We start from the raw sequence: 25359 nt of genomic DNA on the forward strand, positions 1-25359 counted from the left end.
TGCACATGGTCAAGGGGGAAGCGAGCGGCGAGTTCTCCGAACCACCCCTCACTGCTTGACCGGAGTACCTCCATCAGAAGCAGTTTTCCAGCGGTGCCCGAGAGGACTGCTATCGGATCGCTCACTTCAAAATCCCGGGGTCATAGATGATGAGTCAGTGTTTGAAGAAAGGCAGGGGGCCAACGAAAGGGAGAACAGCAAGAGGAGCCTACGGGACCAACATCTGGAGATGGGGGACAGAGTGTTAGTGCGAAACAGACACACAAGAGGTAAACTATCCCTTCCCCACGAGCCCACTACGTTCAGAATCATGGATAAGAAGGGGCCAATGGTCACAGGCTACAAAGGGGTCAATGGTCACAGCGTCTGACAGCCAAGCAACCGTGACGAGGAACTCTAGTTTCTTTTGAAAACTATTGAGGTCACCAGAGTCCAAGAGAAGAAGGGGACCCGGACCACCGCCACAAGGGCCTGACCTTAGCAGTGACGGATCCAGCTGAGACGGGGTGTGGCCCAGTAGTGACGAAGATGGCCGGACGGGCCAAGGGGAGGTCTGGACACAGGTGATGAGAGTCTGAGGGAGGAGAGGCGCTATCCCATGCGAGAGCGATGCACGCAGCCAAGCTACCTTTAAGACTTCAGGTCTTCCCTGACCACGAAATCCACCCCGTTGTTGTTGATACCGTGGCAATTCAGTCTGATAAGTTATGTTATCCGTTGTGGGCTGCAGACAATGTATGTTTTTGTTTGTTTCAAATATGAAAAATGAGGAATATCATGTGTGACACCACATGACACAAAGGAAGACTCTGGGGTAGATTTAACGGCCAAGAGATTCACCCCCATACCGGACTTGCGTTTGTTTCTGAACTTAAGGAATCTTTTATGCCTGTGTGTTATGGTGCCTTATGGTCAATAGAACCTCTAGACATATCCTTTATTCTTATATGGAACTGTATGTATAAATAACAATTTTCTTATAAAAATAACATAATTTTATTAGGTCATTTTGACAGCATTGCATATAAAAAACACCATAGAACAATTTTTAAGAAACTTTAAGACAAAGTAGAAAACCATAAAATATGGAGCTATTATTCACACACCAGAATACTAAAGTGCATAAAACAATTTCTATTAATTCATTTTCTATATATTCATACAATCCTTTGTGTTCTATCTATATAAACTCCGTAATTACTGCCGTCTGGTATGTGGGAAACGACACCCTACGTTCAGGGATTAATCATTAACATTAATCATTAAACTTATTGCCTGAATCCTACTTGTAAATACAACTAGGTTCATAAATTGCTAATTTGCATAGGTTTTAAAACTGTGTTTGTTTTACAGTGTTATTAAACTCGACATGTTTCGTTCTCTTAACAATGTATCAATTTCTTGAGACCTTCTTCAGTGGAAAGCAAACTTGACTCAGCAGTTGATAAGTTCTGACATTCTTTTAAATCTTTAAAAGTTCCGGGATTCCTAGGATCCTCTTGACCCCGTAGGGAAAGAACTTTTGGTAACTTTCTTCGGTAGAGTAGAAGTGTCTTCTATTTAGACTTCCAATTCTTAATCATGGAGTTTGCAGTTAACTGAAGGAAACGTGGTCCATCGTCAATTGTCCCGGGTGTGCGTGTTCTAATATCTGCTCAAGGTAGCTATGCAGATTCTCAATGCCGACCTTCCGCCCACTTGTGTTTCTTAGTATCTTCTCTTATTGTATGACTTCTGGAGTTCCACTGCTCAGCGTTCTCCTATCTCTATCATGTGTGCTCTGTTAAGTGTATACGTGACGTGGAAGTCACGTGGGGACATTAATAATTATGGGTGTTGCTGGGCTTACGAGGCATTCAGAGGCAAGAGGCCCCAGCAAGTGTAACTGGTCTCTGTGTCGTTTATACGTCGGAGCGGCCTCACCAGGACGAGGCCCCTATGATACAATGAAAGGCACTGTGAATGTGCAAGCGGGGAGCTGCTTAGCTACGTTTCCAGGTCCAGAGCCGGCCCTTCAATGAATCCTCCAATAGATTGAATGATTGCTGCGTCCTGTTCCGCTAATTCATTTGCTTTCACTATCTTTAATGTTCCTCACGCAGACCAAACAGCAGCAAGTTAATTCAGGACCAAAGCACAATAGCAGGAGCATAGTGACCGACTTCGAGATAGCACTCGCAAAGGCACTCCCAATGCGCGCCTGGACTTTTCATAAGACACACAGGCCTTTTAAGCAAAATTACCCCTGTTCTTTCCCCCAAATCCCAATGTTACATCTTATTGCCTAGAGAAAACCATTCACCAGTGTTATCCAATGGAGGTAAGTAAAGGGTTGGCACACATGGTTGTGAAGGAAGTTTGGATCCAAAGAAAACCCCAAGAAGGTATCAGAGAACTCATCGGAGTCAGCCCAGCCTAAGTGTTGCACTCACTAAGCCCCAGGGCGGGAGATTGCAGAGGGGTGTAATGGCGACGCCAGCAAGGAAGGTCACGGTTTTGTTTTGGATGGATACAGCAGGGGCAGTCCTACAACCACATATGAACATGACAAACCTTCACAGGTGAGTCGGAAGATCCCCAAAGAAGATCCTGACAACGAAAAGCAGTCAGATATTCCAGTGAGGAGCCTGCAGAGTGGAGCAGCAGCCAGTACAGATCACGGTTGTGGTTTGACAGCCAGGGAGGTCAGAGGGACACCACGAAGAAGTGCAGGCAGTGGGTATCTGGTATTTGCACCGGATGGTTTTCCATCAAAAAAATATGCATTGAATGCATATTTTTGTGGGGTGAAGGGTTACGGTTTTTGGGGATGGATTTTTAAGGCTAAAAAACAGGAGGTTGAAGGAGGACTCCCCACCCTCCCAAAAAATGCATTTGATGCAAATCTTTTCGTTGCAAATTTTTCGATGGGAAAGACCCTTGATGGAAAAAATGTGTTGCAAAGACCATAAACCCAGGAAGTGCAACAGAGACTTGGAGACACAAGATCAGAGTTTCTGCTCAGGGTTCAGGTGTGCAGCTAGATATGTAATTGAAGGTCTCCCCACTGGGAGGACAGTTCCAGGGTCCTGCTACGCTACACAGGTATATCATCAAAAGGGTCCACTTGATACAAGAGCCCCAGCAGATGACTGGATAATGCAGTTGGCAGTTCCTTTGGTCAGACAGCAAAGCTAAGTCCTGAGAAGTGAACATCCACAAAACCCCTCTGATCCAGTAGTCTCCACAGTATCAAGGGGCCATGAAGAGACAGTCTTGTCAGATTTTTGGAGTTCCAAAAGATGCTGGTGCAGAGTTTCCACCATTGTCGTAAGGTCAGTCATCTCTCTTGCATGCTTCAGGATTGAATCCAAGATGTTGACAAAGTTCCTGAGTCGTTGTGTGCTCTTTTATGCTAAAATAGAGGGTTGGGGTAGAGGGGAACCCTAAACCACCAATCATTTACAGATGCAGCATTCAACACACACTTTCACAGGGATTCTCCTGGGGAAACTCTAGGGGATGTGGATGTGTATGCAAGAGGAATTCCAGGAAGCAAGCCTATGCACATCACTCCTGCTAACCCCACACATTCATCGAAAATATACTTCATGGTCGCTCCAAGTCATCACCCAGTCACACAGAAGGGCAACAATGCACAGTTGCCTGGTAACATGGTTTCCCAGCACTAGAGACTCAATTTTGAAAGCCTCCAAGAAGAAAAAGGCTGACTGTGAGCCAAAAAGCTGCACTCACACCACCAATATTTCACGTACCAGAGCCAATACAGCTGTCTGGATCAGGGTATTTATCCTGGGAGATTACTGCCCGCATATTATAGCCCCCCACCTTGGGTGTCTGATAGAGTGCCCAAAGGATCACATGCATATGGGTTTTCTCCCCAGTGAGACCCAGATATGTTTCACTGGGCAAAAATAGTGAGGACACGGAGGGGCATGATCAAGATAGCGGGCTAAGTGGACGTGGGATTTTAGAGCTCCGTCCCGACCCGCAGTGAACATAGAGAATCCTCCAGCAGGCACGCCAACGCAGGTAGCGAAAAACAGCAGAAAGAGAGGCGGAACAACGGAGGACAAGGGGAAGTACTCGGACCCGGGTGACAACGCACTTCAAGGAGACAGAAGTGACGGAGCAGCAGCGGCCGAGTGGGCAAAATGGCAGGCAGACACTCCAGACCTCGGTGAAGGGAGACGAGGCGAGAGACCTGGTGGACAAAGGTGGCTGGCGAGGGCCCACAGAGTATTCAGAAGGGCGGGCAAGCCACAGCTAAAAAGAGGAGGCACAAGCGAAGGGACTGAAAGTTCCATCACGGGAACCTCTGAGTGCAGAGATCCAACCCTGCGATGAACGCCGGCCAGCAACCCAGTCGGAAAGGACCACGAAGTGAAAGAGGACCTTCTGGATGTGAGAGCACCGGGACCGGAGACTGCAACAGGCAGGAAGTAAGGCCCAGCGAGAAAGGAGGAGCCTGACCCGACCAGGGCGCCCATACGCAGCCTGAGGAAGTTGAGGAGCAGTGAGGTGAGAAAGAGGTACCAATATGAAAAGCGGACCGCCCATCTGAAGGCAGCGGAGCGCAGGAAAGAAAGCAATGTGTCAGGAGCTGAAGACAGCGTGAGGTAGAGAGCAGGTGAGGAGGAGCCTGGCCCGGGGTGAGGGTGAAACCCAGCTGAAGTGGCTGAGAGCTCCTTGCCCTGGAGACACAGACACACGGAGCGAGGAGGCCATCTGGAAGGGGGCTGCTGTGGGGGGCTGAGGGGGCCGAGAGCCCTTATGAGCAAAGGGACCAGGGCAATAGCGCTTCAAATTGGGAACCAGCACAGGAGCAGACCCCATTGAACCAGTGGGCACCCTGAGAGTGACCAGCCCCTGCAAGGCATCCGGAAAACTGGAAGACTGAGCGGGGGGGGCATCATGGCCCTCCCTTAAGGAGAACTGAGAGAAAGTTGACTCGGAGGGGGCAAGAGACGAGCAGGAGAGAGAGGGGGAGCCCCCTCTAAGAACCAGGAGAGGACTGAAAGGCCCAGCATAGCCCAGGGGCGGGACAGAGGCGGCCAGAAGAGGGCGCCAGAGAAAGCACAGGTAGAGAACATCAGCAGAAGACGTGAAAATGCGCTACGAAGATCCAGAACATATTTGCTACCAAACAAAGGGACTAGAATATAGCCTGTTGGGGGTAAAAATAAGGAGGGAGAAACGGGAGGGGGCAAAACTAACCACTGTTTACTAGGGGGGACCGCGTATCGAACCTGGACACTGGATCCACAGACAGTTATAAGCAAAGGGGGTGGCGCGACCAGTTTGGGGTATGGTAAGAAGAGGAAGGACAAAAGGGTGGAAGACCGAAGGGAACAAGGGGTGTCGAGGCTACAATGGGAACATAGCAAAGAGGAGAGATGTACAAGCTGATTTCCTGGAATGTAAGGGGACTGAACAGCCCTTACAAGAGGCTTACGATTCTTAGGGAGATAGATAAGGAGGAACCAGCAATAGCCTGCCTCCAAGAAACTCATTTGGCCAAGGGGGATGAGTTACGACTTAGGAGTAGGAACTACCCACTACAATTTCATGCTACGGCTGTGACCAAAATAGCAGAGGTGGTGATACTTCAACACAGAACGATGCGGATGGAAGGGATCATGGTAAAGCGGTACATGGAGGGGAGATATTTAATAATCAAAGGGGCAATAGGGGAGCGGATGTACACATTGTTATCAGTCTATGCTCCCAATCAAAGGCAGGAAGTTTTTTTTTGACAAAGTGCTAGAGGCACTAAGCAAGTTCGGAGAGGGAGAAATAATTGTAGCGGGGGACTTTTAACTTAGCGGTGGACCCGGTCTGGGACAGGTCGGGCGGTCTAAGGGGTCATGCAATGGGGACAATGCCTAGACACCTGCTGAAAGGTTTCAAGAAGAAGGGGGAACGATGTGTGGAGGACGCACCACCCACAAGAGAAGAATTACTTGTTTTACTCACATGCCCCCAAGATATACTCCCGAATAGACTATATTACGGCAACTAGTGGGGTAGTCCAAACAACAAAGAAAACACAGATCGGACACCTGACAATATCGGACCATGCGATTGTTTCAATAGAGTGGGAGGGAGGAAACCTGAACTGAGGGAATGTGGGTTGGAGACTGGAAGAATACATTCTTAGAAACCGCGAGGTGAGGCAACAAACAGAAAACAAGATACGCCAATTCATGGAGATGGGGGGCGAAAGTGGGGATCTGGGGAGAGATGGGACAGATTTAAACTACACATCAAGGATCATTCATACGGGCCGCAAAGGTGAAACGAGAAGAGATGAGGGAAGTGGAGAGGAGGCTGGAGAGGCAGATAAGGGAACTGGAGGCTATGCACAAGAAGAGAACAAACAAAGTGGCCAGAAGACTAGCGCATCTGAGAGGGTAACTCAGACAGGTAACAAATGGGGCAGTGGTGAGCACCTTACTGAGAAGTAGGCAGAGGTTTTATGAGCATGGAAACAAGATGGGGATGGCGCTAGCACGGCAAACGAGGGCCAGGGAACAGAAGGCGTTCATAGATGTGTTGCAGGATAAGTGGGACAGACAAGTGGGGGCAGAGGGTACAAAGAGGAGGGTGGTGAAAGAATTCTATGAGGACCTATACGGGGAGGAACTAGCAAGGGAAGAGCTACAGGGGAAATACCTGAAGGGGCAGGACGGTCCGCTCATCACCCCAGAGCAAATGGACCAGCTAGAAGAACCCATAACCAGTGATGAATTTCAAAAAGCGATAACCCGACTGAAGGGAAACGAGAGTCCTGGGGAGGACGGACTAACATCAAGGTTCTACACAACTTTCAGGAACTTCTTGCCAAAGCCCTTGCAGAGGTATTCAATTGGTTTAGAAAGACGGGGGAAGATATCCAAATTAATTAATATGGCACACATCACTCTCATACAGAAACCGTGGAAGGACACTCATCAGTGCTCCTCGTACCGCCCCATAGCGCTGATTAACATCGATGCCAAACTATATACACGGGTCCTGGTGGCCAGATTAGAGGGTATTCTCCCGGGATTAGTGAACCAAGATCAATCGGGGTTTATCAAAGGGAGGAATACATTTGACAACATAAGAAGAATACTACATATCATAGACAAGCTGGGGAGGAGGAGAGGGTGCACTCCCACAGGTCTACTGATGCTAGACGCCAAGAAAGCGTTCGACCAAGTCAATTGGGCCTTCATGCAGCGAACACTCCATAGGATCGGGCTCGGACCAAAGTTTACGAAAAATGATCCAAGCTAAATACCAGGACCCTCGGGCCAAGGTCAGGGTAAATGGGAGGGTGACCGACCCATTCCCCATATGGAGGGGAACAAAGCAAAGTTGCCCGCTCGCCCCTCTCCTATTCGCTTTGGCAATGGAACCCTTCACGCATCGGATCAGCATAGGCTTGGTAGGGACACAGCAAAAAATAGGCTTATTTGCCGATGATGTGATTTTGATGATCACTGAGCCTGAGAAATCACTACCAGCAATAATGGTGGATATACAGGCCTTCGCAGGGGTATCTGGCTTCAAGGTGAACTTCGGGAAGTCCAGGATACTCAATATATCCATAGACGAGAAGCAGAGACGGCAATTCAAAAATAGAAACCCTTTTAGACGGACACGGGGACCAGTCAGGTACCTGGGGGTAGACCTAACAGCATCTATGCAGCAGGCAGTGGGGGCAAACTACCTGCAACTAATAAAACAAATCAAGGTGGATCTAAGGAGATGGAAGGGACTCTATATCTCTTGGTTAAGAAGAATAGCTGTAGTCCACATGAACATACTTCCCCGGCTCCTACATCTTTTCCAGGCGATCCCCCTGGCTGTCCCGAGGAGAATGTTAAAGGACATTCAAGACTCTGTTATGGAATACATCTGGGGAGGGGTAAAGCAGAGGATATGGACGAAAACACTATTCCAGAGCATTGTGCGGGGGTAGGGGGGACAAGTGGCTTGTCCCAACATAACGAAATACTACCAAGCAGCACAGTTGCAGGCAATTGTGGAATGGGGGAGGGCGGAGAATGAGAAACACTGGATAAATATGGAACAAGCGGTGGCGGGAGAATGCCTATGGAAAATCGCAGGGATGAGAGCGACAGACAAGCCGAAGGGTCTTTGGGAGAACCCAATAACGAGGAACACATTGAGAGTGTGGGACCAGCAAAACAAGAGGTGCCGACGCTCTCCTTGGCCATCCCCGAAGATACCCGTCTTTGGCAACCCGGCCGTTCGCCCGCCTAAAGAATATAGCCGATTCAGATGGGGATGGAGGGATAAGGGAACTAGGAGATCTATATGAGGGTACACACTTCAAGACGTACATAGACTGCAAAAGGGACCTTGGGCTAACGCACAAGGATCTATATGCATACCACCAGTTGAGGCACTGGGCAGGAGCGTCCGGAATGATGGAAGGGGCCACGAGGGAACACAGAATGGGAAAAACTAACATCATCCTCGGAGGATAACAAGGGCCTAATATCAGCAATTTATAAAATTCTTCAGGGAGGAGAGAAGGACGAGGGGACAGAGTTGAGGGACAAATGGGGGAAGGTGAGAGGGAAGGCGTTCATGGACAAGGAATGGGAAGGGGCACTGAAAAGTTGGCACATCTCGCACACCTCAGTACAACACAGAGAATTGCAATACAAGGTATTACACCAGTGGCACTACAACCTGGAGAGGCTCCATAGGATGTTCCCTGCGAACTCAGAAAAATGCTGGAGGGGATGTGGGTACGATGGACATACTTGGTGGGGATGTTAAAGGCTTAGACACTTCTGGCAAGAAGTGAAGACAAAAGTCCTGGAAATAATGGGATCGACAGATAATTCACGCCATCAGAGGTGCTCCTGGGAGTACTCTTGCAGGAGAGGCAGGGGCTGGGAGGAGGAGCCGAAAACCTGTGGGGCAACTTAATGTTGGCGGCAAAGAGATGCATTGTCAAACTATGGAAAAAGAAAGAAGCCCCATTCATTATACAGTGGTACTATGCTTTATGGGAAACGGTGGATGTAGAAAAGATGACAGCGATGATATGAGGCTCCCTAAGTAAGTTCAGCAAAGTTTGGTCACCCTTCATACACTACGCAACCAAAGACACGACACGCTTGTACATACAGAGAAGACTTCAGGCACTGGGAATTCTGGAAGGAGAAGAGAATGAAACAGCAGCTTAAGAGGACCTTGTGATTTACCATTAAGAACTGGGGGAGGTTTCGGTTGAGTTATTGCATATGAAGGAAAAGTATTGCTCTAGCATGTCTTGATGCATCATTTCAGCGAAAATGTACCTTAATTACGTTTGTGAATCTTTATGAATAAAGATCTAGTTAAAAAAAAAAATAGTGAGGACACCATTAAAGACCAGCAAAAAGTGGGAGGACTCTCAAAGTGTGTGAATGGGGAATTTCTTCATTACACCCTTTAAGACCGAATCTGTCCTGATGTGTGCATTCCAACGTTGTATGTGGGTGTGGAGTGTTTGTTGAGAGTGAGTTGTTTCATTTCAGGATCTTGCTCTATCACAAGGGACTTTGTTAACTGCATTGGAAAATGGACAGATCAATACCATGGCGGGTAATCTGCCATAAATAGGCTTTGTATAGTTTGGAGACTGCTTTGTTTTGTTGGCAGCTTCTGACAGAGGGAATTCAAGTATGCGTGCTTACTGTGGCTGTATGTGCTAAAATGCCAAAGAAATTCCTGGGAAAATGTTCTATGCTTGTGATTCCTACTCATATGAATCATCCGGTAAACATAGTGCATTATTTTCCCCACAGCTAACCATGCCTAGTCCAATGCCAGAGTACCTGAATGTGCACTATATCTGTGAATCAGCCTCCAGGTTGCTGTTCCTCTCCATGCATTGGGCAAGATCCATCCCTGCGTTTCAAGCACTTGGGTAGGTGGACCTTTTACATCAGCCGTGCTATGTAACCACAAACACTCCCCCATTTTTTTTATTAACTTGTTGCATACCTGACCGTTTAAAATGATTTAGCTTTTTTCACATCCAGTAGAAGTTTTATGTATAGATATATATAATTTTTCTGTTGTAAGAATTTTAAACTTAAACTGTAAACACTGGTCACAATAGGCATACACCTAGATCTAACTTTTAATACCTTTCAATGGAGCCCTGGCCATTCTGATTATTAAAATGTCTTATTGAACATGGAGGCAGTACATTTCTTCTTGGGGTGAACAGTTTTATTGAGAAATCACTGTCTGAACAGACTTCTCTGATATATTGATACATTGGAGGGGATATTCACTTCAGTGGGCCAATCCTGTCCCAAATGCCCCAATGGCCAAGTTAAGGGCACAAGCAAAGCCATAAACGCCTCTGATTTTAATATGCAAGTACAAAAGGCTTTTTAAAAGGAAAAAAAGAAACGTATAGGAATTATCAGTCGCCCGCTACTTTCCGAGAAAGCCCATTTTCAGTGTTGGTAACACTGAAAAAGGGCATAGTGACAGGAGGGGTTCACTGCTAATGCAGTTATGTTGATTTTTTCATTTAACAACAAAAAAAAGCCTACAGCAACCGTGACATTCTGTCGCGGGTGCTGATGATGTTCAGGATGGGAGGGGGAATATTGTGGGCAGGTGCAGGTAGGAGTGGAGCTGAAGCCAGCTCAGTTTCAGGGCTCGTGGACAAGAAGCGTACGAGTGAACACAGGCTTGTATCATTTAATACAGGCCACTAACACATCTGCATCACTGTGCGCACCCTCGGGTGCTAATAAAGGTTATGATTTAGCTACATTGGCAGAGGCATCTCTGGAGTTTAGATCTTCACCTTCTACTAAGTGGACTCTCAAAACCATTGTTGATTTATGCTCTTTAAACAATAAAAGATCTGCTAAAATGTTAATTGAAGTTTGGTTTTATTGCCAGAATTTAAGCAATGATACCCGTTCCAGCAGGCAGGATTGGGTGGTAACGGCCCGGTGCCCAAGTTTCAGTAAAATATGGGCCCCGGTTATGTTACCACCCGATCCGGCCTGCCAGATTGGGTATCATTACTGTTGGCACCCCGGGTTTGCAAAGCGCAAACCTGTGCTTCTGACTGCAATATATTTTGTATGAATGAACGCCACGCCGTCCGCCATAGAGCTCTAAAACGGGGCTCCAAGAGGAGCACCTCTCCATTTCCATGACTGCCCAAGAGGTTGGAGCCACCGCCAAAACAGTAAGGTGAGTGAGGAAGGGTGGTGAGGGAAGGGGAGGGTCAGGGGAAGATGGCAGGGGGGGAGCAGCCATCAAGTTGCTTGCAAAAGGGCTTCTATCGTTAGATTCAGCCTGCGATCCATGTCACCTGATTGATTGACTCCCTGCACCTGGTGCTAATAGAAGGTATTTAATGGTGTTTTGCATCTGCATTCCTTGCATAATGTACTTCTGTAAGCCAGAAGACATGATAGATCATCCATTTTGTTGTAGCAATTCCTCTGTATACTTTAAGTTGTACATCAAAGCTTGTGCAATGTAGTCAAAATTAGTTAATTACTTCCAAATAAGATGTTTTACTTGACCACGTGAGCTTTCTTAGGCAGTAGTGGCCCACGCATTGCGTTACCCTTTAACAATGTCCCAGAGGCCCTTATGGGAGGGAACTAAATCTTCCTGCCCCAAGGCATAATCTCTGAGATGTAAAAGGATTGTTCTTTTTTGTTTTTTTTAACAGTAGACGCGGCACACATAAAGAGCACAAACCGTTCATTACTCAAGTAATCAAAAACAAGTAAAATCTAGTGTCCAAGATGTCCATCATAGAACATATGACAGGACCTGCCGAAGTCCTATTGGGGCAGTATTACTTTTTTGGTGGTTCTGCAGTCTCCTTTTTTAGGTCCACTACTGTTTTTTCTTTCACCCATTTGGTTGTACTTTTTACAATTTATTTTGTTTGTTGGGGATACTTCTTCTGATGTCCACCTTTCACTATCTGCCTTTTTATAGCATACGGGTCTGTGATAGCAAATAGGACAGGGGTGTTCAGATGGATTTCCAAAACTTCGCCTAGTGGACAGATTTTATGAGGCCACCCCAGTTACAGTGAAAAGGGGAACTCTGGGAGTTTAGCCAAACCAATCAAGGTAAGCATGGAGAGTGGTCAAAGCTAAGTCTCAGGAGAGTTGAGTGGGGTCAGGGGTCCACAATCAGCCCACACAGTGAAATACACAATGATTCTACTTGGACAGGTAAGGACAAAAATACTCTATTATAGGCCTAAAAACGCACTATACAAATGAATCAAGCAGGTAATGTATGACATAACACTCTAAATATAAAACATATTATTAGTGGAGTTTTCCTAAAGTCCTACTTGGAGGTAAGACTTTAATAAGCTATCCCAGTGGTTTCTAGATCCCCAACTCTTAGTATCAGGCTGTAATACTCAGAGACCTTGGTGAAGTGGCAGAGCAGTCAGGCTTATCTTAAGAGGAAGTTGTGAGCTCTTATGTGAGGACACTGAACCTAGATAATAATGCACATCAAAGAAACACGCATACAATTATATTAAAATATAGATTTATTATATTTACACAAGTCACTGTTAAATACTTAGCACAATAAACCAACACACACAGGTATACTTTGCAATACATTCAAAAGGCCACTTCTTAGTTGATAGTTGCTGAACATGCACAATTGTTACAGGAGTTTGACAGATCTACCGTACTATCTGTAACAACGCACAGCCACAAGGCAAAACGGTAATTGCATTTAGTCAGCATACACATATAATATAGTGATTTTTGGGAACAAAAACAGTTGGTTAGTATTATCCTAGCAGAGCTTCAGGTTCTAGAGGCAGTTTCCCTGCACAGCAAGTATTGTAAAGTCCAAAATGCACCTCTAGCTAAAAGGCAGTTCAGAGAGGCTTAAAGTCTTGGAAAGCAGCAGAAGTCAAAAGTTCCAGTGGATACTTTCTATTCTCTAGGAAAGTAGATACAAGAAGGCTTAACCCATGTTGAAGACCATGTTAAAGGACTCATTAAAGGGACACAAGCAGCAGCTTGAGTCTGAGGTAAGAGGGGGTTGTCCTGGACACCTTTACGTGCACTCCAACGCTCTGGACCAACTTTCTGGAATAATGTAAGCAGTAACTTTTTCCCCACAGTACCTCATGTCAGGAGAAAACGTTTATGGTGGATGCTCAGCGATGTTGCAGCTCTGGACCCGACCTCCGGATTTCTTGGTCTGATGACAAAAGGCGGGTCAATGGACGGGATCTCTCAGTAGCAGTCTCGAGGGAGGACCTGTAGCACGACTTTCAGCAACTTATTAGTTCACTCTGTGGTTTTGGCACCTTTTCTTCACCAATAAAGGACACAGATATCTTGGTCAATCTTCTTTGCTTTCTGCAGTCCCACATTCTGGTGAGGGGATCTGGGGTGGGGTTGGATCAGATCTCTGGAGTGTCCTTACAGGTGCAGCAAAGATTTGGACGTTTCGGCCCCTCCAGGACATGCACTCGAAATGAGCAGCTCTGGAAAGTCCTAGGACCTCGGAAGATGGCTTGTTTGAAAGTTTGTCTTGGGACTGGTTGTACCCACCGGTGAAAAGGAAGAAGTCGTCCTCTTCAGAGATCATCTATCGCACAGAAAACTGGCCTGGACAGCAGTGGTCGCTTCACAGTGTTAAAGGGTCTGCAGGCATCTCGGGTCGTTTTCTTCTTCGGTTTCTTCAGCTTCCAGTGGTCGACTTGCTTTTCACTCCAGGCTTCTCACCAGTCTCAAATAAAGGATGCCTTCCAGAACCGGCCCCATCAGTGCTAGGACGCTGAAACAGGCCAGGAAGCATCTCGTAGGACTAACTGGAGGCAAAAACGCAGAACAGCATCTCTTCTTGCAAGCAAGCCAAAAACTGAGCTGGTCAGTCCACAGGATGGTCCAAGGACACTTCTGAAGGCTCCAGGCTGCAGGATCATGAGAAGGTGTTGAGACTGGTTGGTCCCACCAATCCAAAGGGTTGAATCACCAGCAAGGGTCTTCTGAGATAAGGTAGTACAGCAGGGCTTCAACAGGACAGCAGCAAGTGTTGTTGCCAGGTATCTTCAGGATTCGTCCTCGGGTCTTCTGTCATCTGCACAGCTACACTGGATACTTGGCTCCTCTTCCGATCTGCTGGAATGGCTGCAGCACCCCCTCTTCTTATCCTAAATTCAGATGAGTGATCAAACTCAGCCCTCAAGTAGACACATACACACCAGCAGTGCTCCAATCATGGACCACTGTGGGGCTGATTCATGCATGCAGGCTAAGAATACTGGCACATGTTTGTGGATTGGGACCAGACAGTCCGAGCCTACCTCCTGGACCCACAAACACAAGGCATGCACTAGCCTGCGAAAACAGCAGCTTTCCCAGGAAAATGCATGACTGTAAAAAGGAATTCCTGATCCGAGAATATGGAAAGAAGACGAAAGAACAAAATGGCTATGAACAAGGGAAAGCTATTGTGGCACGGCCATCTTGGGCCATTAGCCACTGTTAGTAGCCAAACGCAGTAAACTCGAATGTGCTAACTATACATATAAATGGTAAAAATGGAACTGCTTCCACCAGCTTTTCTTTAGGCACATTTAAAAGTAACCAAAAATCCCTTTTGGTGCAAGTCTAGGGTGATAGAAAAGTATCCCCATTGCACTGCATTGGAAGATGCTGTGTGCAATATAAAAAATGTTACCCAATGGGTAACATGTCAGAAGACAAAAAGGGAAACATGGTCTCCCAGTACTGAGAGTCTGAAGGACTAGTCGGGTTCCCCATAACAAATGAGCAAAAGGCCAGGAACACTTGTGTGCAAAAAGTCCAGACAAGGTATAAAACAAAAGAAATACAATTGGGGGTCCATAGAATATGGAGGGAAAGTTGCCTAAAAGAGAAATCTATCCTAACACTTGCCCCCTAGACTAAGCACAGTGGCATCGAATCCACCCCAAATGGGTTTTCTGTTCCAGTCGGTTATACATTCCGGACAGACCAACGGCATTGTAATGTGAAGCACCTGGGCTATGCTCAATGGTGAAGTCAAAGCCTTGAAGACAGATGGACCGTCTGAGCAACTTAAGATTACCCCGTTGATGTTAATGAAACACTTTAAGGGTCTATGGTCAGTCTGCACAGTGAAGTGAGTCCCATAGGGTAGGGTCTCAGCTTCCTAAGACTCCACACAGTACAAAAACACTAATGTTCCACAGTAGACCACCTGAGCTTTCTGTCCTTAAGCTGGCGACTGATGGAACATATTGGATGTTCCCTGCCTTTGTCATATAGCTCTGATAGTCCTGCTCATATCCCAGTTTCAGAGACATCTGTCTGCACTATGAAATGTCTCTGATAATCAGTGGCCCTGAGAACAGGGGCCTGAGAAAGGGAATCCTTCAGTTCTTGGAAGGCCTTCTCACTCCTCAGACTAAGAAGCTTTCTTAGGTTTCTTTGGAGTAGTGAGGGCCGTCAGAGGGGCATCTATGGTGCAGTAGTCTGCCATAAAGTTCCTGTAATACCCAGTGAGGCCCAGGAAAGCCATCATTTGGGTTTGGGCAGTGGTGGTTGCCCAGTCTTGTACAGCCTGTACTTTACTGGGAAGAGGCTGAATCTGGCCCCCACCAACTTCATGCCCAAGGTAGCCCACTAAACCCTAACTAATCTGGCAATTGGTCACCTTTATGGTCAGGTGGGCCTTCTGATGATCCTGCAACACAATCTCCAGGTGTCTAACGTGTACCTACCAAGTGTCTATGCAATTCAGAATTCAATGAATTAAAGGTTTTGGGAAAGTACCTCGCGCTATGCCTACTGACAGTTTAGAACAAAGTTATGCATATGTATCACTCCTACAAATCATATGTTTATTAAAATAAAGTTTTTATTGTCTATGATGAACAGCCGACAGGTGTTTCGACCATCCGCTCGTTCTCAAGGCACACTGTGTTTTGTCTCTGTCTTTCTCTTATAGTAATGAAAAGTTTTAGATCTGATTATCTGAATTCAAGTCGTGTAGCTAGTGTATTGAATTTGCGCTGCATAGATTGCTGATTTCATCTATGTAATGGAAGTCTGGTTCAATCCAGATGGTGTTTATATAATGAAGGATATTGGGATTAGAAACAATCTTGGGACGCTCAATGGCATATATTTTCGAGTTAATGACCTTGATAAGAATACCATACTAAGGCTTGGGACAAATTCCCAGTGAAAAAGTCACTTGGCAGTTTCCCAAACAAGTTTAAAATGGTGAGGTACCTTCCCAAAACCTTTAATTGATTGTTCCAAATTTACAAACCTTGTGGGTGGTTTGTGGGAATAGTGTACTCGATGTCGCCTTTTTGTTTTCCTTTCATACTATTTCTTCTTTATTGCAGTAACTAGAGAGTGGTCAATCGCGCATAAGAATTGGAATTAGATCGATCCCACTTGTTGATTCCTTTGCAATGCAGAATTCATCCAACCCATTCAGAACATGATTTACCAACCTTTGGAATGTGGCAGATGCATTCTTTATCCCAAAAGGCATTACGCTTTACTGGTAAAGACCTTCAGGTATTGAAAATGCTGTCTTCTCATTGGCATTTTTTGTCAGGGCTAATTGCCAATACCCAGCAGTGAAATTAAAGGTGCTAAGGTACTTGCAAGTACCTAGCTTGTATACCAACTCATCTGTTCTTTTAGAGGGTGAGTATCTGTCCTGGTGACCACATTCATGGCTCTATAGTCCACACATAATCTCAGGTCGGAGGTACCTGCTTTTGGTACCAGAACCACAAGACTGGACCAAAGACTGCTAGAAGGCCCAATCACCCTAAAATGCAACATTTTGTTGACCTCAAACCTAATGTGGGATCTAATTTTTTCCAACATTCTGTAGCTCCTACCTTTTGGTAGGCACACTGTCCCCAGTATCAATGCCATGTTTGCACCAAGGCGTCAAACCTGGAGTGAATGATAACAAGGGGAAAAATTGCCTAAGGAAAGTTTTCACCTCACCTTTTTCTGTGAAGTCAGTTGAGGGGGCAATTTGACACCCTCAATTGAGCCATCTGAAGGACTGCCCTGGAACAGGTCGGGGAGTGTGAAGCCAGGAGCAGAGCAGCCCTTTCAACGCTCAGGATGAAGGCCTTCAGCCTATTTACATGGAACACTTTAGAAGCCTTACCATGTCTCCCAACGTCCATTAAATAGTTTACCTTACCAGGTTTCACCAACACTTTGTAAGGACCAGACCATTTAACCTGTACACCTCTAGGCCTTATAGGGTTTATAATCAGAATTTACTGGCCTGGAGTAAAATAAACAAGTGAAGCCTTCTGGTCATACCAATGTTTGACCAACGCTTGACCAGCCTTCAGCATGTAATTGGCCTGAGCCATCAGGAAGACTATCCTCTTCCTCAAACCAAGCACATACTCCACTATCGTGGTGACGGGAGTAGTGGGCATCTATCCTTCCTGGATGATGGCAAGGGTTCCAATGACAGGGTGGCCAAATAGAAGTTCAAAGGGGCTGAAGCCAACCCCATCTTGAGGCACTTCTCTGCAGGCAAAAAGCAAGCATGACATCAGGAGATCCCACTTTATCCGCTGGGGCTCTTCATTAACTCCAAACATGCTTTTGAGAATTCTGTTGAATCTCTCAACTAGGCAATTATTTTGACGATGATAAGCTGATGAAAACGTATAGGACACTGTGCATTCCTTCCACATGGCCTCCATGTACGTTGACATAAAGTTGCTACCTCTGTCAGACGCAACTTCTTTAGGAAAGCCAACCCTGGTAAAGATGCCCAGTAATGCTCTAGCAACTGACTTGGCAGTCACTATCTTCAGTGGGATGGCTTCAGGATATCTGGTGGCATGATCAAGACCACCAGGATAAACTTACTGCCAGAGGATGTTGGAGGGTCAGGGGACCAACATCCTCAATTCCTACCTTTCAAATGGTATGCCCAATACAGGTAGTGGTACCAATGCAGCCTGGATGTTTGCACCACTTTTACCAGAAGTCTTTCAAGCTTTCTACTTGGTCTCCCATCGTAGGCCAGTCAAAGTGCATGGATAACCTCTCCTTAGTCTTCTTGATATCAAGATGACCTGCAAGGGGGACATCATGCACCAGTTGTAAGAGGAAGGGTCTCACCTGAAGAGGGACCAACAACCTCCTATGGTCTTGAACTGAGGGTTCTCTCAGCCCTTTAAGATGATCTACCAATACCTTTATGATTTATGGTGGATGCAGAGTTCACTCAAACGTCAATAATATAAAGTATACGATCCAAACGCGTTTATGGCAGTGAAACAATGTGATCGGCTTCTTAACATCAGGTGGGGCAATTAAGCCCTTCCTCAAAATGTCACTATAAACGTCACTAAATATACAAAGTCTAATTGGCTACACATCTATAGGACCCTTCATCATGCGGTCCTCTATCATTGGTTACTTTCTAACATCCGTCAGTACTTTCCCATCTACGTATAACGGCACGCAGGCAGAGAGACCAGGTGCTGATGAGCTAGTCTTAACCATAGCTTCCCACCAATTAACATATCCATCCATCATCACCTCAGTGGTCCACTGTCAATTAGGCCTTTGAACTTGTCCTTGGGAGTGTTCCTTGCTCTGGAGAATTCAGGGGAGTGAAGGCACGCTCTGCCCTTGTGCGTAGGTGTGACCACCATGCTCGTCCAGCTTCTTCTCCCCACGTGACTTAAGACCACGAAATTGAGCTTTCAGTGTATTTAAATACTATTATTTAATAGACCTCTGACGTCTTCTTGTTTTTGTCCATGCCTTCTGAACAGGAGCTTCGTTCTTTCACATGATTTGTATCCAATGTCAGCTCATCCCAGTCTGATTTGGCCTTGGTTTCTTGGCTCATACAACCTCGCCTTTCTGAGTTTCGCCTGTAATTCACTTGTTTTCTAACTGCGCCACACTTGGAAAATGAAAAAACGGCTTCTTTCCTTCTTTTGCTCAGCACTACTATCATACGTAGTGGGAACGTCCATCTTTTAATGACTCCAGTGTGTGTGTGTGTGTATGTGTGTGTATATATAGGCGCATGCCTCACACTATTTACTATAAAGCTATCCTTAAGTATACTCGGCTGCTTGCATTTCTTTGCATGTGTACACGTGTGAAATAGCTTGATCTCTTCATTACTTCTTTAGCATAAGTTTCTTCTTCTTGATCCCAAGATGTAATTTATCTCAATATGTTTTTGAAGCCTTATAGAATTGTGTGCGTTCTCTAGTCTCTGCATCTCTTCTCTATACATCGGCTTTGCTCTGTATGACGTCACCATTCTTCTTCATCGTTCATTTGCCCTGTTTCTTCAGGGATTTTATTCAAATGGCCATTGTATTGTCTCGTATGCAAGTATGGCTTTCTTAATGGGACTCTTGCTACCCAGAGTCTCCTAGGTATCAGTATTTTCAATGGTACCGCACGTGTCTCACACTCTGGCATCCAACCATATAGTTGCTGTGGGCTAGATGGTTGAGGTGGGGGTACTTAGCTCCTTCTCTACACTCTCCTCTCCGGGCAATTCATCAAACACTCTCCCCTCAGTCTTCATATCTAGATATCCTTTTCTGAAGAACTGCTTCTTTGGGACCCATATCTTTATCACTCCCTTCAGGCATCCAGCTGATTTCACATGCTCATCCTTGTTCCAGTTCATGAGCATGCAGTGTCCACTTGGACTACAATAGATCCATCTTGCCACATACTTCTTATGTTTCTTTGGATACAAGAATTTTGTTCCCTCAGGTGCATGGATACTGGCCTTCACAAAATCTCTGATCTCATCATCTGTTAGATCTTTGGCCTTCCATCCTGATTCAACATCAATCATGATCTTTATCCATATGGCTTTCTTTATTGTCTTCTTGCACTGTGTGATTATTATCTTGATCACACAGAATCCTAGCAACACTAACACGATCAGGGCTCCAAGGAACTTGAACATATCGGCCATCCATTGTGAAACCCAAGAAATCTGTGATCCAAACCAATCCTCATCAGCAATGTCTCCTCCTTCGTCTATCATCTAGATGTGTAGCTTCGTTAACATCCCTATGGCCTCAGTCAAGGTGCAATTCTCGTCATCGTGAGAAGGTATGAACATGCAACATGATTCTCCTATTTTTGCACAAACACTTCCATCCATAGCTGTGATCATGTCCAAGACGTATCTATTCTGAAGAGTCATCAGTCATATGGCACTCATCTCTTCTCTAGTAGCATTGAATCTCTTTGTGGTTGTGTTGATTGTCTGCAGCAATTCCCATCTGGTTATCTGTAAGTATTTGCTCCAACCTGGATTCTCGACATGAAGATTAATGTGAATACTGATGAAGTCTGTCTGAACAGTCTGTGTTCATATGGGATAGAGTCAAAAGCTTCTATTGACTTGGCAGAGAAGTAATTCTCCCTCTTCATTAGATGAATCAACTCCACATATCTCTTCTTCTTCAGATGAGCATCTGCTTTCAGGAAACTGTCAATATTCAGGTCACTTTTAGGAATCGCCAACGGAACATGAACATTCACCAAAGTGCATATTGCTCGCCAATCTGTAGGTAGCTTCATATATGCTTTGGATCCACAAGCCCAATAATGATCCATGATCACTGCTGTCCCAGTTTTCATTCCTGGTACATCACAGATTTGCCCACATTTATGATTCTCTCCAACTTTTCTTGTGCTATTGTTTCTGAAGCACTGCTTTGAGCTTTCTAGAGGTACTATCTGCAAGTGTCCTCCACTGTCGTCGGCCAACGTCAGTAGATTAGCAAGTCTTGGCCATAATGGCTTACATCCTTTTTGCACTAGGTCAACAATTTCTCTGTAGAACCCAATGATAACCTAGTCTCTGAAAATAACCACTCCTTCGTCGCAGCCATCTGGAGATAACACTGATCCCAATATTTGCATCTGGCCTCATTTCTTCCATCTATGAACTTCCTCTGCAGATTTCCCTGAAACATCAAGTTTTCTGTTTGCTTCTCGTCTGATTTCTGCTCCTTTTACTCCAGGCTTTTCATATCTGATCACAAGGTTCTTTGTCTGTGCCTTATTTCTTGTCTTTGAGTCTTGAACATAATCATCTTCATCTGGTTCTGTACATTCAGTTGCCCATTTGAGATAGGCATCTCGGCCCATGAACTGGCCTCTTGTTCTGCAGAGCACTGTGTGTGACAGACAATGAGCTGTCTGAACATCTATTTCAATAGCTATGAAGACTTTGGACTTCCGCCATATTATAAGGCAGGAGTGCACATACAAAACATTCCTCCTTTGAGGTTCTTCGTCCCACTTCTTTCATATGCTGATACCAAATGTTTATTCCCCATATGTACTGTACTGTCCAGGTAATCATTTAGCTCATGATCATTCTCCCTAGCACTTCTTTTGGGCCTCATTTTTCTCTTATGAGCCTCTGTAACCATGTCATGACGTATGTCAGTATGTGTCATGATGCCTACCCCCAGGCATCCGGACCAAGCCCATCAGCCCTGGGAGCAGGCATCTAGATATTTAGTAAAACCTCAGCAGCCCCGGCCAGGGGCTATCTGGGTTCTGTCCTGGCGCCTTAGGTGCCAGGCTCATAGTAGGAATCAGTCCTGGCGCCTAAGGCACCAGGCTCATAGTCATTACTTACCTCAGGCAGACCAAGCTGCAAATGACTCCAATCCAACAAGAAGCCTGAAAGGGACTATTTTTCTACAGGGACTATTTTTTACTCGGGTGTGGTTCTAGGGACTTCTTACCTGGGACTACTTTTGAGGCTATTTAAACCACACCCGACCAGCAACACACGCTTCGCGTTATTCTGCATCCAGCAGCGTAACACTCACCGTGCCTGCAGCCTGCATCCAGTCTTCTGCCACGCCCGCCTCGAATCCGGAGCTCCTAAAACAAAGAGGAAAGAAAGGGACAAGGTTAGAAAACGAACTTATTTCTATTCCACACCTGATTCTGGATCCATCTTGTCTCCGGACCTGTAAAGAACATAATTTCTGCACGCGCCGCCCCTCCAGCTGCAGCGCCGCGCCATACTCGCCAGTCTTCACAGCATCCTTCGGGTCGGCGCTGCCTCCATCATTTCTTCGCCGAACTTAGTCACCTAGGAGACAAAAGAAAACCACAAGGTGAGCCGAGGGAATCAACAAATCTAATTCTTACCACCATAGACTTACCTGATTTACCACCGGAGGCATCCTTTTGTGAAACTCCATATTTTCATGTGCTGCATCTGTAAAGAGAGAAAAAACAACACGTTTTCCTCGCACAACATTTACCGGACAGCACCGGGTAATACAGACTCTTACCTGAGCACCACCAGCTGCCACAAGAGAATCTTTTCACGAGCCAGCTGCAAGACAAGAAAGGAAGGGGGGAACAAGAGTGAACATCAGACATATTGAACTCTGTGAGCTTAATACTTACTGGTCCTCACCAGGAACCTCAGAGTCAATACTCTCCGGAACTCTCCCAAGCCTTCAAACCAGTGAAGTAACTGGAATCGACGCACCCCTGCAAATTCACGCAGGATGGAGAGCTCATCTTTCAAGAATATAAGGTGAGATTGCTGTGAGGGCATTTCGTAGGTGATTAGTTGGGGAGGACTGTGGGGGTGCCATCACTTGAATCCACAAGTGGCTAAATCCATCTCTCCACTTGCAGGAGAATATGTCTACGGGTTAAGCAGACAAGATTAGGAGGACAGATCCAGTCAGTCATCGCTGCACTACGCATCACGTGGGTGGAGACCGCAGCTGTCCGGGTCCAACCGACGCCCCTGTGGGAGCCAGGTGAGTGTAACAGAACGCAAAGCCTATCTAAAAATCCCCACCCGGCGTTATGGAAACCTCAGAAACCGACCAACTAGCCCTATTGTTAGGGGAATTTAGGGCACAAGTGCACTCCGCGCGCCAAGAGACTAATGCCCTCAGGAGAGAAATGATTGTGTCAAAGGAGCGCACTGATGATCTTGCTAGAAAATTACTGAAAACCAAGCTGGGCAAACACCATTACCTGGACTCGGGGGGAATCCAACTCCTGTTTCATCGAGCAATCCTGTGCAAGTGGTTCTACCAGGGAGCATTCCTTTAGCTCCACCCGAACGTTTTGCTGGGGACCCAAAAAAGTTTGCCGTGTTTATGAACCAATGCCGCTTGCACTTTTATGCAGACCTGGAGTTTTTCCGAACGACCAAACCAAAGTGGCCTTTGTACTATCATATCTTAGTGGCATCGCAGCGGATTGGTCAATTCCATTAGTTAACCAGGAGGACCCTCTTCTTTGGGATTTTCAAGGTTTTCAATTGAGCATGTAAAGACTATTTGCCAGACATTCACAGGGACCGGCCGTGGATAACGAACTTTTATCATTACAACAAGGTAACCAGGATCTACTAACCTATATCGCCACTTTCAATAGGTTATTGGTGGAAACCGGATGGCCAGAGGTAAAACGAATTACATTATTTCATCGTGGACTTCGGGGTGAACTCAAAGACGTTTTGTCCCAAGTTGTGAACCCACCTCAGGATTGTGCAGAATATATAGATTTAGTGGTCCAGTTAGACCACCGACATCAGAATAGAAAGGCTGATCGAGCTAAATTCGAGAATCGGGTACTGGTTAAACCCAATGCTACCCTCAAAGGAACAGATGTATCAGAACCGATGCAGATCGGGGGGGGGGGTCAAGGGACCCTTAACTCAAAAGGAAAGAGAAAGAAGAAGGCAGATGCAATTATGTCTGTACTGTGGGGCCTCAGGACATTTTCTACAGGATTGCCCTATAAAAACATCTAAAAAAGTAGTCAGAGTTGCTGATAAAAATCAAACGGAGCCTGATTCGGGAAACGACCACGCCCGACAAGCGTAGAGGTCCGCTTGCCGAGCTTGAAGAGGGATACTCAGACCTCGCACTTCATCATACCCATGGTCCTTATAGATCCAAGGCACCATCACGTATGCACGCAGTGACGGCATACATTGATAGCGGAGCCATAGGAAACTATGTGGACCACGAGTTGGCTTCTAGGATGAATCTATCTCTCTGCAAAAAGACCACTTCGGATGTCATCACCACAGTCGATGGAACTGAAATTGCCTCTGGGCCTGTAACTCATTCCACCGCAGAGGTGACACTATTGGGTCAGGATGGGCATCGAGAGACTATTGTGTTTGATTTAATCAAAGCCCCACAGTTCCAAATAATACTGGGGATACCTTGGTTGGAACCACATAATCCTTGTATTGATTGGCGAGAGAAGAGAATAACCTTCCAGGATTGTGCACATACTTGTTACCCAAAAAAAACCTTGAACCAAGGCCTGGCCACAGTCGCTACTCCAGTCGTGCAGTTACCTCAGGAATATGAAGAATTCCAGGATGTTTTCCAAAAGGAACAGGCAAACACCCTACCACCTCACAGATCATACGATTGTCAAATCGATCTCATACCCGGTGCACAACCTCCATGTAGTAGGATCTACGCCCTTACGGAACCCGAAAACCTTCACCTACGACAATACTTAGACGAATACCTTGCTAATGGCTTCATTCGTCCATCCAAGTCCCCTGCATCTTCAGCTTTGTTCTTCGTGCCTAAAAAGGAAGGTGACCTCAGAACGTGCATAGACTAACGCGCATTAAATTGGATCACGGTTAAGAACCGATACCCATTGCCTCTGATCCCCGAATTACTAGACCAAGTAAAGGACGCTTGCATCTACACTAAATTAGATCTCCGAGGGGCATATCATCTGGTACGTGTAAATAAAGGCAATGAATGGAAGACTGCTTTTCGCACTAAGTACGGGTTATTCGAATACCAGGTGATGCCCTTCGGGTTGTGCAATGCACCAGCAGCCTTCCAGTATTTTATGAACGATGTCCTTCGTGAACTCCTTGACGTCTGTGTTGTTGTGTACATAGACGATATTCTAGTGTACTCCTCTCCAGAATCAGACCATGTGAAGCACGTTCGTGCAGTCCTTGAGAAACTACGCCAGCACAAGTTATATGCAAAATTGGAAATTTTTCATGCTACGGAAGTTGAATTCCTTGGATTTATCCTGACTCCAAAAGGAGTCCGAATGGACTCTCGAAAGGTGGACGAAATCCTCAAGTGGCCATCACCCAGTTCAGTTAAAGGGGTACAAAGCATGCTCGGATTTGCTAATTTCTACCGCAGATTCATTCCAGATTTCTCACATGTTGTACACCCTATCACAGCACTTTTGCGAAAAAAGAAACGCTTCTTGTGGACCGAAGAAGCTGAAAAGGCCTTCCAAGAGC

At 45.9% G+C, this 25359-nt stretch overlaps 1 protein-coding gene across 4 annotated transcripts in view; it reads left to right on the forward strand.

Moving 5' to 3' along the window:
* NR2C2 (nuclear receptor subfamily 2 group C member 2) overlaps window positions 1-25359 on the forward strand; it is an 818284-nt gene that overhangs the window by 324817 nt on the left and 468108 nt on the right. For all 4 annotated transcript variants that reach the window (XM_069643419.1, XM_069643421.1, XM_069643422.1 and 1 more), the window contains one exon: window positions 9816-9937. In XM_069643419.1, the coding sequence (XP_069499520.1) occupies window positions 9816-9937 (122 nt within the window). The remainder of the gene's footprint in view (window positions 1-9815; window positions 9938-25359) is intronic.

The sequence above is a fragment of the Ambystoma mexicanum genome, chromosome 2p (genome assembly GCF_040938575.1).
Source record: "Ambystoma mexicanum isolate Mex_15411 chromosome 2p, UKY_AmexF1_1, whole genome shotgun sequence".
In the NCBI taxonomy this organism is placed as follows: domain Eukaryota; kingdom Metazoa; phylum Chordata; class Amphibia; order Caudata; family Ambystomatidae; genus Ambystoma; species Ambystoma mexicanum.